This window comes from Tribolium castaneum, chromosome 5 (assembly GCF_031307605.1).
Source record: "Tribolium castaneum strain GA2 chromosome 5, icTriCast1.1, whole genome shotgun sequence".
Lineage (NCBI taxonomy): Eukaryota > Metazoa > Arthropoda > Insecta > Coleoptera > Tenebrionidae > Tribolium > Tribolium castaneum.
Window position 1 is genome coordinate 3,521,107 of NC_087398.1, and position 15,459 is coordinate 3,536,565.

General features: G+C 39.1%; 5 protein-coding genes, 1 long non-coding RNA gene and 1 other non-coding gene across 12 annotated transcripts in view; 4 read left to right on the top strand and 3 right to left on the bottom strand.

The window, feature by feature from the left end:
* Nucleotides 1-2,994: 2,994 nt before the first annotated feature.
* LOC103313240 (uncharacterized protein) lies at nt 2,995-3,721 on the top strand. Of its 2 annotated transcripts, XM_015980174.2 has the most exons (3): nt 2,995-3,147; nt 3,199-3,338; nt 3,399-3,721. In XM_015980174.2, the coding sequence occupies exons 2-3, from the start codon at nt 3,240-3,242 to the stop codon at nt 3,555-3,557; spliced, it is 258 nt and encodes an 85-aa protein (XP_015835660.1). In that variant the 5' UTR covers nt 2,995-3,147; nt 3,199-3,239; the 3' UTR covers nt 3,558-3,721. The 2 variants fall into 2 exon arrangements, with proteins under 2 accessions (XP_015835660.1, XP_008194225.1); XM_008196003.1 differs by lacking the exon at nt 2,995-3,147 and having other exon boundaries at nt 3,154-3,338.
* Nucleotides 3,722-3,791: 70 nt separating this feature from the next.
* LOC100141811 (zinc finger protein ZFP2) lies at nt 3,792-7,373 on the top strand. The gene is made up of 6 exons (XM_001809535.4): nt 3,792-4,068; nt 4,118-4,876; nt 5,181-5,833; nt 5,898-6,093; nt 6,143-6,310; nt 6,521-7,373. Exons 1-6 carry the CDS (start codon nt 3,916-3,918, stop codon nt 7,139-7,141), a joined length of 2,550 nt encoding a protein of 849 aa, XP_001809587.2. The 5' UTR covers nt 3,792-3,915; the 3' UTR covers nt 7,142-7,373.
* Nucleotides 7,374-7,419: 46 nt separating this feature from the next.
* Nucleotides 7,420-10,393, bottom strand: LOC103313237 (Golgi matrix protein 130 kD). The gene is made up of 3 exons (XM_008196000.3): nt 10,276-10,393; nt 8,472-10,151; nt 7,420-8,421 (listed from the first exon to the last, which is right to left on the bottom strand). Exons 1-3 carry the CDS (start codon nt 10,336-10,338, stop codon nt 7,483-7,485), a joined length of 2,682 nt encoding a protein of 893 aa, XP_008194222.1. The 5' UTR covers nt 10,339-10,393; the 3' UTR covers nt 7,420-7,482.
* Nucleotides 10,394-10,417: 24 nt separating this feature from the next.
* On the top strand, nt 10,418-11,550 carry LOC103313238 (uncharacterized). The gene is made up of 5 exons (XR_511480.3): nt 10,418-10,552; nt 10,742-10,789; nt 10,894-10,961; nt 11,145-11,190; nt 11,368-11,550. It is a non-coding gene; the product is annotated as an uncharacterized LOC103313238 (long non-coding RNA).
* On the top strand, nt 10,603-10,675 carry LOC135266420 (small nucleolar RNA SNORD36). Its single transcript, XR_010334481.1, has one exon. It is a non-coding gene; the product is annotated as a small nucleolar RNA SNORD36 (small nucleolar RNA).
* Nucleotides 11,341-13,087, bottom strand: PIG-A (Phosphatidylinositol glycan anchor biosynthesis class A). Its single transcript, XM_008196001.3, has 7 exons — nt 12,974-13,087; nt 12,586-12,922; nt 12,304-12,538; nt 12,120-12,249; nt 11,899-12,066; nt 11,577-11,846; nt 11,341-11,525 (listed from the first exon to the last, which is right to left on the bottom strand). Exons 1-7 carry the CDS (start codon nt 12,988-12,990, stop codon nt 11,375-11,377), a joined length of 1,308 nt encoding a protein of 435 aa, XP_008194223.1. The 5' UTR covers nt 12,991-13,087; the 3' UTR covers nt 11,341-11,374.
* Nucleotides 13,071-15,459, bottom strand: part of LOC655365 (uncharacterized protein) — a 48,438-nt gene continuing 46,049 nt past the window's right edge. For 4 of the 5 annotated variants that reach the window (XM_008195999.3, XM_008195998.3, XM_008195996.3 and 1 more), the window contains 5 exons: nt 15,228-15,455; nt 14,972-15,180; nt 14,408-14,925; nt 13,855-13,976; nt 13,071-13,806 (listed from right to left, as the gene is read on the bottom strand). In XM_008195999.3, coding sequence (XP_008194221.2) covers nt 13,714-13,806; nt 13,855-13,976; nt 14,408-14,925; nt 14,972-15,180; nt 15,228-15,455 — 1,170 coding nt within the window. In that variant the 3' untranslated portion in view covers nt 13,071-13,713. Of the gene's footprint in view, nt 13,807-13,854; nt 13,977-14,295; nt 14,333-14,407; nt 14,926-14,971; nt 15,181-15,227; nt 15,456-15,459 lie in introns of those variants that run through there. The other variant, XM_015980164.2, reaches the window with a different exon arrangement.

The following is a 15,459-nucleotide window of genomic DNA, read 5'->3' on the forward strand; positions in this document are numbered from 1 at the left end:
TCATTTTTCAAGAATTTTTTTTCGATTTTTTTTAATATTCGAGTTATTTTTTGTTTGTTTAAATGACAAATAAATTATTAAAGTTACGTAGAGTTAGATGTTTTTATCGAGTGATTTTATTCGAAATTATTATTATTATTATTATTATTATTATTATTATTATTATTATTATTATTATTATTATTATTATTATTATTATTATTATTATTATTATTATTATTATTATTATTATTATTATTATTATTATTATTATTATTATTATTATTATTATTATTATTATTATTATTATTATTATTATTATTATTATTATTATTATTATTATTATTATTATTATTATTATTATTATTATTATTATTATTATTATTATTATTATTATTATTATTATTATTATTATTATTATTATTATTATTATTATTATTATTATTATTATTATTATTATTATTATTATTATTATTATTATTATTATTATTATTATTATTATTATTATTATTATTATTATTATTATTATTATTATTATTATTATTATTATTATTATTATTATTATTATTATTATTATTATTATTATTATTATTATTATTATTATTATTATTATTATTATTATTATTATTATTATTATTATTATTATTATTATTATTATTATTATTATTATTATTATTATTATTATTATTATTATTATTATTATTATTATTATTATTATTATTATTATTATTATTATTATTATTATTATTATTATTATTATTATTATTATTATTATTATTATTATTATTATTATTATTATTATTATTATTATTATTATTATTATTATTATTATTATTATTATTATTATTATTATTTCCTAATGCATTTTCTGCTTATTCAAATTCAGTCAGTTTAGCAAATTTAGCCGTTTTTTAGTTTTTTACAAAAAGCTTTTTGATTTGTACTTTTTCTTAAAAAAATCTATAACTATAACTATAACTAATTACGGATTAGTCATCGATTAATTAGCTACAATTAATTGACGATTAATCAACAAATGGGTAATAATCGAAGTAACGCTTATTTTTTTATATTATTTCGATTTCTTTTAATTATTTTTAGTAACAGATCCTGCCATGTTTGTTATTGTTATGTTTTGAGGAGAATTCGGAAAAAAGTACAGCCGGTGCCCGGGATCGAACGCTGTTTTTTTGAGTTGCAACAACTTCGGTACATGTTTTATTTGTTTTTCGCTAATTTTGCAGTAAATCAATACAGATCGCATTCTATAAACAAAATACAGGGTGGTTTTTGTTGTTTACGATGTAGTGTTTGTCTACTAAACATTTTTGCGGTGCTTTGGTCTGGAAGCGGCTACGCCACTGTGCAGCGAGAGTGGTTTTTGTCGTTATAAGAAGTGTTCACATTTTCTGTCCCAAAAATGGCTCTATTGGTGGTCACCCTCTGAAAAAATGCATTCAGTTCGAGTCGGCTGCGTTTAATCCAAGTCACGTGACAGACATTCGCGCATCTGAATTACAAATGTCACAAAACAATAACATAACGGTACCGCATCGCCGTCTCCGATGCTAGAGAGCTTAATATGGTGGAGGTGAGTTCAGGCTCGCTTTTTCATGTCGGAGGGTGTCTCGTGTGACATTGAGTCGGCGAAAATGTCCCACGATGTCATTAATTTCCCCGAATAACGGAACTTTGCACATGTGCTTAGCACTTTTGTATAAAATTTTTCCCGAAACAATAATAATGCGGTGGCGACCACACAACAGGTGGGAAGTGCGGTCGTGCCGCCGTGAAGGGCTCGAGGGATTAGGAGGATGAAAGTGGCGGAAATTCCCTAGCTGTCAGAGGTTTTGAAGGGTTTAGCCCCGATTTGGGGCCAGGTGTGGGAAGTACCCAGTGGCGATTTTTTCTCACGTCAATTATTGCTTTGTTTCCTAAAAGCATTAATAAAGTGTCACGTTCTGAGCCAGAGATAATATTTGCCCGACCTATTAGTGGACAGAGCGGGATAAAAGAGTTTATAGGACGGATCTCTGAAGAATCCCGATATATTTATTTGTGTTGCGTGAGAAAAAATAACGACTGCTTTCTCATTCCCTCTAAGTGGCGCTAAGACACGTAGTTAAACACCGAATTTACACACTAATATCTTCATCGAGACGACCAACAAACGCGAGAGACCTTTGGCGAGATTCTACTCAAATTGACAATGTTTATTTGCTTTTGACGACTCGATGACAGCTTTATTTGCCCACATGGGATTAATAAATTTCGACTTGAGCCGCTTTACACCCATTGTGGGAATTCGACCGATTTTTCAAGCTCAATCTGGTTTCACCCATTTTAGATATTATTTATGACCGTGTTTGCACCGTAAAACTTATTCTAAATACCGAAAATATAGAAATTGCAATTAAAAATGCTAATTGCCACTACTTCCGCCACAAAAATTTTAATCGGATTTTAGACTTTGATACACGTTTTATTGCTGACATGCAAACAGCGAATGGAACTTTAAATTTATTAATAAACACTAATCCTTAAATATTTTTTGCACGCGATTAGATAAACATCTCAATTGCTTTTACATTCATTACTGGGTTCGCGGTCCATTTTATCTGCTTTATCAATGCGGAATTTCGTTTTTTGCAAATTTCTGACTTTATCTTTGATTGGTAAAGACCAATCAATGGGCAAAAAATATAAAGAACAAAACTGAAAAAAGTTTTGGTCACTTTTCAAAATTGGCGAATTTCGAGTTTAGAGCATTGCAGAGAATCGCTTCAGTAGTCTAAATATAGAAAAAAAAAAATTCGGGGCTTCCCAACAAAAATACATTGGTTGTGGAGAATAATAATAAAAAATAATTTTTCGAAAAAAAAAGTTTCTACATTTGGACCATTGAAGTGATTATAACGCTCTGATCTCGGAATTCGCCAATTTTGAGACATTCCGTGTTTATTTTAGTCAGTAAATTTTTTATGCAACCAGGAATACAGTGATTGTTGAATTACGTGCCTGCAGCCACAAGTGCTCCAAAATTTCCTCAATTTTAAAAATTCCAGGAAATTTCTATTTCTGTGAGCTACTTGCGATTTCCTAGACCTCGACATGATTCCAAAACAATTATTTTCTCATTCAACAAACACTGGGATTCTAACGTCAGCGGCACGTTAGTCACCTCCTCTTGAACGTCGTTTGAGGTTATTTTTCTTTCAGATTTTTTTGAGTTAAATTGCAATAAACAAAAATAAATTAGAATGAGTGAGAAAAAAGCCCCGGCGCCTGGCGAAGGCCTTAGATCTCTCAGAAGTACAACATTGTTTAGAGCTGTGAATTTTGAATTATACGTAAAACCAGTAAGTGAACGTTTGATCTTTTCCGATAAATGGGTTTTAAATTGTGTTTTTATTTGACAGAATTTGGTAATAATGGGATTAGGACTAGTGGCTTTTACGGGGTGTTTGGGCTATATTGCATATATGAGGAACAAGTATGACGCACTTGGGTATTACCCTGCAATTCAGGAGGACGGACGAGAGGAATATGTGAAACGGAAGTCGAAATGGGACGATTGAGTAGTTATTAGTTCCAAAATAGTTTTTCTTGTAAATAGTAAATGATTCAACCACAGGATTCAAGGTTGGCGCCTTGACAGCTGTACCAATCGTCAAACTTGTGTCACTTTTAAATTATTAATTTATTGTTTAATCACTTGTATAAATAAATTCATATTGTTGTAGACGAGTGTTTACCTTCCCGTTTTCGTGCGTTTTTAACCTCGTGTGGGAAAACGCCAGAGTAATGATAAATTCATTGCGCAAAATCGCGGATCGCGTCCTGTGCTTACCCCAACCAACAACAAATAGTGCCTGAAATAGTTTCGGCAATTATGCAAAAAACTGTTATTATTTAACAAGATCGGGTGTTTTTATAATGATTAATAAAACCACGGAGTTAGTTATCGATAAAATCTGCCGTTCATGTATGTGCCAAAATGAGAATATGCGAAATGTGTTCGATTCCAAAGAGCTCGGCGGCCAAACTTTACAACTCGCTGAGATGCTAATGGACTGCGCTGCCGTTGTTGTAAGTACCCCTATCGGCACCCACTTGCAGCCACAGCCTTCCGTTCCAGATTGCCTCAGGGGACGGCCTTCCCAACCTTTTGTGCATAACCTGCGAAGACAAGCTCAACCTCGCCTACGAGTTCAAGCAGCAGTGCCAGAAGTCCGACACGACTCTGCGGGAGCTCACCAACCAGTCAGACTCCGTGATCAAGGAGGAGACCTGCGATATAGTCGTCCAGCCTGACTTCAACATCCCAGAGCTTTACAATGACACGGACAGCGAAGATGACGACTCGAAGCCCAAGTCTTTCACGTGCCCCTTCTGCCAGAAGGTGCTAAGGACGAAGAAGGGACTCCGCATCCACCAGCGGCGCCACACGGGGGACAAACTGCGCTCCTGCCATTTGTGCAACGCTCAGTTCACGAGGACTCATCACCTGATCAGGCACATGAAGACGCACGTGAAGGGGGGCGACACGGGGCACGTGTGCGGCGAATGCGGAATGTCTTTCATGAAACTGAGTCACTTGCTCTCGCACAAGAAGACTCATAAGGGGGATAAGAGCGATGAGGGCGAAAGCGGGCAGCAGTCCACGGCTGCGGATAATAACAGTGATTGCGATAATGATATAACGTTGGAGATCAACGAGGATGAGGACGACGACGATGATGATGCTTTGGAGGAGTATTTTAAGCCAAAGACGAAAACGTCGAAAAAAGATAAAGGGACTTATGAATGTAAATTTTGTTTTAAGATTATGACGACGTTTGTCGGGCTTAAGATACACATGAGGAGGCATACGGGGTCAGACTTGGCTAAGTGTAAAGTAAGTTCGCTTATCACACCTTGGACATTGATTTTTTTTTGTCTAATTAGCAAGAAACTGTTTATGGTTTATTGAGCCGGACTGCAGACTAAACATTAACAAATATTGTTTGATAGTTTAATCCAGCGATATTTTAACCGATTTGCGTCTTCGTTGCCTAATAAATTCCTTATGCAATTGTCTATACCTGTAGAACTCTCTCGGATTCTTAAAAGTCCAAAAAAACTTGAATTACCGCCCTTTTTTCTATTTTTCTACACACCTTGTACCTTAAACAAATCGGCTATTTTTATTGTGTTTGTAGTTATGTGACAAAAGCTTTACGAAAACCAGCCACCTGAAGCGCCACCTCCAAACCCACGGCATCAAAGAGCTCGACAAGCCGAAACCCGCCGAAAAGAAAGTAATGGAATGCGAATTCTGCGACCGAAAATTCAAATACAAGAAAAGTTTCAACCACCACATGCAAACCGAGCACGGGATGTCGGACGAAAGCGACGTTCCTCTCAGTGCTTACATTTCAAAAATGAAAGAGCCCGAAGAATCCAAAGAGGATTCGAGCGAAAAGCCCGAAAAGACGGACGAGGCGGAGCCGAGTTCGGATCAAGACACGAAAGAGGAAATTCCGCCGGTGGCGAAACCCGTCCACCACAAGGTCCACGTGTGTCACGTGTGCGAGGCAGCGTTCGCACGAGCCAATCATTTGACACGACACATGACCTTGCACAGGGCACTCTTGATACACAAGTGCGACAGGTGCGACAAGGCCTATGCGACCTTGGAGCATTTGGCCAAACATGTGGAGGAGGACCATATTAATAAGCCGTATGCGTGTACGATTTGTAATAAACCGTTCAGTAGAGGGGAACATTTGATAAGACATTTGAAGGTGCATCAAACCGGGAACGAGAAAGAGGATAATTTGACGTGCTCAATATGCGAAAAGACTTTCAGCAGGTATTTACATGTTTTGGCGATTGGTAGCCGTGTTTTAATTTTTTTTTTTTTTTTTTTCAAACAGGTCGGATCATTTAGCGCGCCATATTAAAATACATTTGTTGCAAGACAAGAGACATGTTTGTTCCGAGTGTGGTAAAGCGTTTAATCGACTCGATAATCTCAAGACTCATCAGAGGATCCATACGGGTATCAAAGATACTACGAAATTGCATCTTTGTATTTATTGCGGCAAGGAGTTTAATAATTCGAGCAATATGGTGAGGATTGTTTCGTAAAAAATCACTTATTTTGACTGGTTTATTTTAGATTGTTCATATGAGACGACATACGGGGGAAAGACCGTATAAATGCAGTCAGTGTGGTAAGGGCTTTCCCAGATCGCATGATCTCAAGTGTCATGAAAGGACACACTCAGGGGAAAAACCCTACCATTGCGCGTTGTGTGGGAAATCATTCAATAAGAGCAATAAGTTGGTAAGTCTTGAAGCGGACCGCAGACTAAACATTATAAAAAATTATAAATAAATGAACAATTTTAAAAATTAAGTGCCGAAAACACAAGGAATTATATAATTACTCTCTTCATTTGGTGATTCAAAATATCACAATTTTTTTCTGAATATAATTTTAAAGAAAAATAATTGAACAATTAAGAGTTGAATGAGCGTGTTTTTTTTTGTCCAGTTACGCCACACGCGCGTCCACACCGGCGAGCGCCCCTACGTGTGCAACATTTGCGGACGGGCCTTCACCCAGTCCAACGACTTGGCGCTCCACATGCGCCGGCACACGGGGGCGCGGCCCTACGCCTGTGGCATGTGTCCGGCGCGTTTTATCCAATCCGGACAGTTGAAAACCCACCGACGTACCACCGGCCATTGGGTGGAGACCCAGCCGGACCTGAAAGGGGGCCACCGGGTCGAGCCTGTCACCCCCGTGATGGAGCCCACCCCCATTCGGTTCAAAACCCACGGCAAGAAAAAGGACGACGAGGTGGACGAAGCCAAGGGCAAAATTCTGGCCCATACGATGGGCCTGATGGGGCCGTTGAACGTCTCAGGGGAGAATCTGGTGATTGACCCGAAAATTGTCGAATTGCAAAATTCGGGTTTGATCAATTTGATGGGTGCAGGGGAGGTGAAGTTCAAAGAGGGCGGGTTTGTGGTGTCGCAGGTGAAGAGTGAGGGGGAGAAGGTTCAAGGGTTTGGGCAAGGGGGCGCCGTGACGTACTCGATAGTGGCGCCCGTGGCGAGTTCGACGACTTTCACGGCCGCGGATTATAGCAATTATCAGAATTTCGGTTGAATAGGAGAGTAATTTAAGTGATAACTTAGTTATTGTGTGTTTGAGTAAGAAGTGTCTGAAAAATAAGAGGGCGACACGCGTGACTGATGTGCCAGTTTGAAGTACGAGTAGTTTCGAACTACAGCGCCAGTTCGGATTCAGTTTTCATAGTCTGATCAATGTATATTTGTCAGTTCGTGTTTACTATTAAGAATCTATGAATAAACTTAATATATTCTGATATGAAAAATCAGAGCGCGTTTCTCATTTCTTAACTATTCCCAGTCAACACACACGAGTGCAGTTATGTAATAAACTTTAATCAAGCTATTTAAAATAACAATATAATCACAATATCCCATTTACACCGTAATAAGTTGGCCCGAACACCACGGACAATGATGTATATTCTCAGCCGGTTGTACCAAGTTACTGGTTTTAATCTCCGACAGGAGTGCGATTATTTCTTCTGCTGTTTCGGTACTTTGAGTATCACTCGGTTCGACTGTGAACGTATTCTGCGCGATTTTATTGATTTCGTTACTGATTTTCGCGTGTTCTTCGCATAGATGATTGTCGTGGTGATGTTCCAGCAATTCGGACGGAACGGCTCCTTTTTCAAGGACCAGCTTTTTCACCAATTCGTTCAATTTGTCTAGCTTGGCTTTCATCAATTCGCGGTCATTGGCTAACTGTGACAATTGCTGGTCTTTTTCAATCGCTTTTTGTTTTAATAGACTCCTCTGTTGTTGATAGAGCGCCACATACTCTCCTATCGTCTCGGTCTCACCTTGCAATTGCAACACCAGGTGTTCGAGACGTTGCTTCTCCTCTGTTAAATTGGCAATGTCTTCCATCGTCTTCAAAAATTTCTCTTCCAAATGTTTCATGGCCGCCTCTTTGTCCAAAACAATTCCATTGTGGTTGCTATCAGTGGCATCTTTTGTCTCATTCTCTCGTAACTCTTTTACGTCACTACTACACACTTTCAATTGTTTTATCTCTTCGTTCAGTTTTTCGATAGTTTGATTGGCTTGAAACAGCTCGTTTTGTAACGCTTGTGAACTATGATCCTGTGCCTCGTAATGCCTCAACCTATCGTTCAACTGTTCACTCTGCAGCAACTGTTTGTCGAGCTCGGACGAGTTCTCCCGAAGATGCGACAACTCCTTATCTTTGATTTCAATCGCGTCGGCCAAAGTTTGCAAATGCAGCTCTGTTTTTTGCAATTTTTCGAACAATTCCTTATTGTTGCGCTGCTCGATTGTCAGTTTTTCGGTCAATTCGATTTTGTCATTATTCTGTAACAATAATAATAAAGACAACTCCTTTAAAACCGAGCGTTACTTACCAACTTCATGAAAACTTCCTGCATACTGTCCATCTGATTCTTCAATTCGGTGTTTTGAGACACGGCTCTGGCCGCTGCGACTTTGTCACTTTCCATAATTGCTAATAATTTTCCACTGTCGGGCTGATTGGTCCTCAACTCCTCTACGATCCGCTCCAGCTCACTTATACTCTCTCCTTTGGCTTCCAACTCCTTCAAAAGCAACTCCTTTTCGTTTGCTGCTTTAACATTCTCCTCTTGCAACTCCACGTTTTCGGTTTTGAGTCTCTCGACTAATTCTAGGGCGGCTTCGAGTTCGGCTTTTGTTTCAGTGGTGGGTTTTTGCACGGCAAAGGACACTTGATCGTTCTGCAAATTTTGCAGTTGTTTCTCCAACTCGCCGATGTGTTTAATCCTGTCCTGTTCGCGTATCGCCAGAGATTCGTTCTCCTTCTGAGACGTCTCTAATCGAGTCGCCAGACTCGACAATTGCGCGTTCAACTGTTGGGCATATTGCTGGTACTGTAGACTAGACTCCTCCCTCTCTTTCGATAAAGTTTTAACTGTTTGGCTCAAATCGGCGACTTGTTTCTCAAGAGCGAACTTCTCCTGAGTCAGTTTCTCGATCTCACTGCTGTCTTGATCCCCAGTTGTGAGTTGCTGGATTTTAATATTGGCCATGGACAGTTGATTGGACAACTCCTTGATCTGCTGTTGGAACTCGACGCAACTTTCAGAGCTACTTTTGAGTTTTTCTCGAGCTTCAAGCAAATCCTGGAGCAGTTCCTCTTTTTCATCTTTCACAGACTGGTAGCTCTGTTTCAACTTTTCCAACTCGGAGTTTTGTTCGCGTCCCATGTTGTCGTATTGCGACTTTTCGTTCTTAAGGAGCGCAACTTCACGTTCAAGGTCTGCGACACGTGATCTGGAAGTTTTCAAGCGACCTTGTAACTCCTCGCATTCGGCTGTTTTCTGTTTCGCCGCCAACTGGAATTGGCTGAGATTTGCAACTAATTCGGCCTTTTCCGCCACGAGAATTCCCACAGTTTGGACATGACATTGTAACTCTTCTCGAAGAGTGCTAACTTCGTGCTCTACTCTAGTATCGGTGTTCAATTGTTTGTCTTTAAGCTCGGCCTCTAATTGGCTGAGCTTCGTTTGATATTCTCTCAAACTAGCGTTCAGTTCTTCATTTTTCACCTTTTCCTGATTGAGCAGTTCCGCCAACTCTTGATTCCGAATTTCTAGCGGTGACTCGCCCCCCAGTGGCTCATTTTCAGGGGGGCTTATTAATTCGGCCATTTGGTCCTGCAACTGGCGCAGACTCTCAACTGTGGACAACTGGGGGCGTGGGGAAGGTTTCTGGTCAAATTTGACGCTGTCAAAGGCTTGGAAGTTGGAAATTTCGTCATTTTTATTGTCTTCAGGTACTGAAAACGCGTGGTTTTGGTCACCATTGAGATTATTTGAGGGCGTGATGCACGCGAAAGGGTCGTTATTTTGTGAAAAATTATCGAAAAATGCCGTTGGCTGCTGATAGCCGTTGTTGAAGTTTACATTACTGAAGTAATTTGGAAGTTGCGCTGGTTCATTTGTGAGACCTTCCACAGGTGTCTGCTCGCGACTTGTGGGTGGTGACTCGACAAGTTCGGGTGCTTTCTGGGCAGTGTTCTTCTTTTTTTCCTTTTTTAATTCCTTGAACTAGAAGCAAAACAATGATGTGGCCTAATTGGACTAGGGGGTTTTAAAAAAAGCGTGTGCATTTTCTCATTACCTAGACGTGTTAGAAGCTAAACAAGCGTAAATGGCATTTTTTGGTAATTACCTTTTTTCTAGCAGATGCCAATTTTTGGGCTTTTGACACATCTGCCATATTTTTTGTTGACATGTGTCAAACACGTCACAGTTTAAATGTCATCGAAATAGGGGATTTCATGATGAGGGTTGGTGCAAGAGGTATAAAAGTCGCGTTACGTTGGCAATGGTGCTATTTTCCGGTGAGTTTTTGTCTGGTTCGTTCGTTTACAATGTTTATCCGCAAAAATCTTGCAAAAGAAATGCAATCTACTGATTTTACACAACTAGAAATTAAGAAAATGAAGGTGAGTTATGGATTTGTTATGTTGATTCTAGTATTTTTGCGGTAGTAGCATCATTATGATGATTTTTTTTATAACCTGAATGTCTCTGTTGATTCAAAAACGAGCTTTTTAATACTGACTTTTCCATTAAATTCATTCATTTTTCAACTACGATATGTATTTGTGTTGATTTCTGTGATCTATTTGCAGATTTCGTGAAAATGAAGTGGAAAAAATCATGACACTTAGTGCATTCAGGTGAGTGGCAGTTGTTTTTATTATACTTGCAAAGGTGTACTGATATTATTTGGTTTTTTGTTTTTTAATTGTTACAACTTCATCTAATTTACATTTTGCTCTAGATTGTTCCTAAAGTGAGGCCTGAACAAAAGAGTTGTCAACTACTATGATTCCAGCTTAGGCCTAGACGGTAGGTTGTAATATTTTATTTTGTTTTATAAACTAAATTTTAAATGATGATCAAGTATTTGCTATCTGAGTTACTGTGCAGATAACCTTTACTACCACCAAAAAAGTAAGACTGAGTTGGGAAGCAATTTCTCAACAAAAACCATTGGTTTGAGTTGATATAATGTGTTTAATTTTTTTGCAGTTCATTGACGATGAGGAAAAATCAAACTGTACTACAAAACTCTGAGGTAAGTGTGCATGTTTAATATTTTTGTTTTTTCTATTTATCTACAATGATGTTAAGAATTTCTTCACCTGATAGTTTCATCAACTAACTGAAGACAGTTGACTCTGAGACTTGAACTTATGTTTTAATTATAAGTATGAGAGAAAGACAGTTTGGTAATAAAAAATTTTATTTACAGGACACAACTAATAAATCTTCTCTTTACTTTTTTTCTTATAATTATAATCCTTGGCGATATCGATGTATTCCCTTGGGTATATGTACTCCAAAAACTGCAACATTAGATAACACAAAGAGACCGCCAGTAAAAATGGCCAAACACCACTTGTTTTGTAACTAAAATAAAAACAGAAAAGTTAAATTGAGTATTAATGAGTTCAACCTCACCTCCATAATTGCTCCTGTAATGTTTTATTCCTTTCTTGCATAACTTTCTGATACACGATTTCCGTCCGTTTTGAAACGTTCTCCCAGTTGTAATAATTTTTTATCCTCAAATTACACAAGTACGGACAATTAACTTTGTTATTTTTCAAATCATCAATTGCGGTTTCGAGGGTTTTAATAAGAGAAGGGACGTTTGGTTCAGTCAAGTAAATCAAATCTTCAGGCAACACTTCTGGGATTCCCCCAACTCGGGTCGAAACGACTTGTAATCTATAAAAATTAGCCAAGTTACCAAAGTTTATTGTGACTTTGGGAAGCAAACCCGCATGAAACCGCTTCTACTATAGCCATACAATACGCTTCAGTCAGGGAAGTGTTGAGGAAAATATGCCCTTGGTTTAGTACATTGCGAACAAGGGAATGCTCCAGGCTACCCAAAAGGGTGACCCTATCGTGCAACCCTTGCCTTTCCCGTATTTCCTCAAGCAATCTATGAAATTGATTATGATATTTGAGGCTAAAAAATAGGGTTTTTGTGTTTACCCGCGCTTGGGTCCGTCGCCTGCGATTAAAAAGTTGATTTTATCGTGTTTACTGCACATTTCTGAAATAATTTGGGCCGTCAAATCCACGCCTTTGCGGTAAACTAGTCTTGAAACCACGACTATTGTGACTAAAAAAAACCTTCGTAAATGTTTAATTTTATAATTAGAAGATTTTTTTATACTAAATTCGCTCGATCTTTGGCTGGGATCCGGCATAAATGCACATGTATCAACTGCGTTTGGAATCACAGAAACCCTTTTACTGCTGACTTTTGCCCGCAGCACCGTATTTTCTTTCCCAGTGTGTGAAACACAAATCCAGTGATTGCAATCTGTTAACGACATTTGTAACAATTTATTTGTTATAACCGCACTAGCGTCAGCAAAACCAAACAAACTGTGGTCCGTAAAGACAGTCTGCAAATAAATAAATAATTTTGAATCGTATTGAGAGGGTTGTATACCCTTAATCCCATTAAATTTCCGATTACCAGCGCCTCGTGTGCAAGGGCTGAAAATGCCGAATGGCCGTGAATTATCTCAATTTGTTCCCTTATCAAAATGTTGCGAATTAGGGGCACATTGCATATCATTGTCGGCAGAATCGACTGGTTATAAAACACCCTAATTGGAAGGTAATAGACCTTCAGACCGTTGGTTTTGTAACGAATTCCGACACAATCGCCGTAACTGTGTGTCATAACCACAACTTTGTGCCCCTCAAGGAGCAAACACTGGGAGAGGTTATAAATGTGTTCCTCGACCCCGCCCATGTTGGGGAAGAAAAAATCAGAAACCATACTAAAATGTATGTTTGATAACGCATTTAATTGATGAAATTGATAAAATTACCAAATTTTGTAACCCATATTTGAGGTTATCTTGACATTTTTAGGACATTTTGATTTTTTGGTTGGTGATGTAAGGAGCGGGGAATTCGAACACGGGGTGTAGTAATGCTGTTTATTAGATGTTCTCAATAAATATAACAAAGATACATTCGTTTAACTTCTTATTTCTTTAATAGCGTAACTAAAATAAATATAGACTTCTTAAGCAAAAAATAAATATAAAATTTTATACCAAAATATAAAATTCATTGTACTATTTCGTTTAAAACAAACGATTTTCTCTTTTATAAAGCGGTCGTCCACGCATAACCGCAGCGTCGGTAATTCCTGGAAAAACCCAAAAATTTCCAAAAGTTGTTTTTCGAGAACCTACCCGACACTTCGATTCAGTTAAAGCGGTCTAAATTTCTAAATCCCTACTTAAAGTATTATCAAAATCTTTAAATATTAGGCCAGATAGAACTTTTGATTAGGTACAGTATTGCTTAGGTTTATCTTGGAATGTAATAGGAATGTAAACGTGCCAAACCTTCTTGACATCTAATAAATTTATTGTTTTCGTGATATTGTGGGTTCATTTTGGTCCACAGTGGTTTTTGTACAATCCGTATAAACCCAAGCCGAGTTTTCGATTCTCTTTCAATCAACTAGACATTTTAGTAAATCTAGCACTGTACAGACTATAAAGTAGAAGAAGAAAAGGATCACTATACAAGACACAAGGGAGTTTATAAATGTATGCTAGGTGTGGTCCTCGTTGGGGGGCCTTTGCTCCTGACTACTGCAGTTCCAGGACAAACGTTTGTGGATGCTTGCATCTCTCGTACCGTTTTTCTATAATTCAAGTAATCACAAAATCGTACAAAATCAATCTGTGGTCACCTTTATATCATCCACGACACCCGCAGTATGATATCGCTTATCATTTCTATAAATTCGTTTCATGGCTTGGCGGTGATGTCCTCTGCTAAAAGATTCGCACTGATCCTCGGAAGGGGACACACCTAAACAAGACCAACCATAAAACACTAGAAATAAAAATACGCGAGTAAAAAATGGATAAAAACTGCAACCATAGTCTGCCTTGTTGCAGTACGACGTGTCGTATACAAAGGAAGAAGCTTATGCAAGTGCTATAGCGCTAGAAAACTACCCTAAGTGGTCTAATAAGTTTTGGAAAGTTTTGTATCAAAGCAACTCTTGCTCAAATTGAATACAGGGTGTGCCACTAGTTTCGAATTACAACACTCAGGTGATCCGACCAGTGTTCACCCTCTTCATACAAAACTTCTAAAACTAATTGTTCACATTCAAAAGACTCACAATAAATGAAATTACGTAGGCTCACAGTGTTCTTCTTCTAGAGTGAACGAAAGAAAAAACGGAAAAATGTTACATTTTGTACAGAACGAGTCAAAATCACTGCCACACTAACCTGCAATCACCGGCACGTCAAAATCAAAACTGGCCGGTATTTGACTGGTGCTTGCCGTCGAGTTCACATGTCGTGTCTTAATTAAGGGCGGGTTTTTGCTTTGCGAGATCGCCAGTCCCCGTCTGAGATTGCCTCGGGTTGGGGACGGCGGCGGGTAGGAGATCCCTCGATGCGTGGGGCTGAGTAGATGACCCCCGTTCTTGTTATTGGGCACCGAGAGGGTGTTTTGGTTGAGACTTAGGCTCATACTGCCCACGTTGGGCGAGCCGAGGGTCAAGTTGGGCAAACTTTGGCCCAGGCTGCCGAAGGGCTGAACGGAGAGGGTGTTGGGCGTCTTGCTGAAGAGGTTGCGTTTGAAGGAGTTCTTCTGGGAGACGGGACTCTTGTCCGGGGGAAGTGGCTGCACTCCTTCGTCGCTGGAAATCGATCCGGTGCGGTTCTCGGTCTCGATGGAGACCCCGCGGGAAGCTTCCTTCGGCGAGCCGACAGACGATTGGTCGTTCATTTCGACAGAACCGCTGGAATTTGTTGTGAAAAAAAAATTGGGAAAAGTGGAGGGTGTACCTGTGACTGTGGGCAAGACTAGAGACTCTACTGGCACGGGAAGACGTGGCGAGGGGCGACCTGGGGGCTAGCTGCAGGCTGTGGTAGTCGCTCTCTAAGTTACACTCTAATCCGTAGTCGACATCCAGACTTTGCTCGTCCGGAATAAACGTCATCTGCTTGGCTTGAGCGTACAAGGCTTGAGCTTTGGCAATTCCGTCTTTCCAACCCTGAAATCGATATGATTATTATCGTGTTTTTTAGTCCAGAATCGTACTTTAATTTTTTTCGCGTCGTTGTTTTGAAGGATGAACGCAGCCACAGCCATGTCAAATTCGTTTTTGTAAATTATGGCCAAGCTTGGGGTTTCTCTTTGTAATTCCGAAACGACTAATCTATCAACTAGATAAGGTTGACGCACCACTCGCATAGTCGCGCCCCCTTTTTTCGTCGAAGGCTTACAAATCAGGAGCATGTCGGTGAGGAGAAAACAATGAACTTCCAACTAG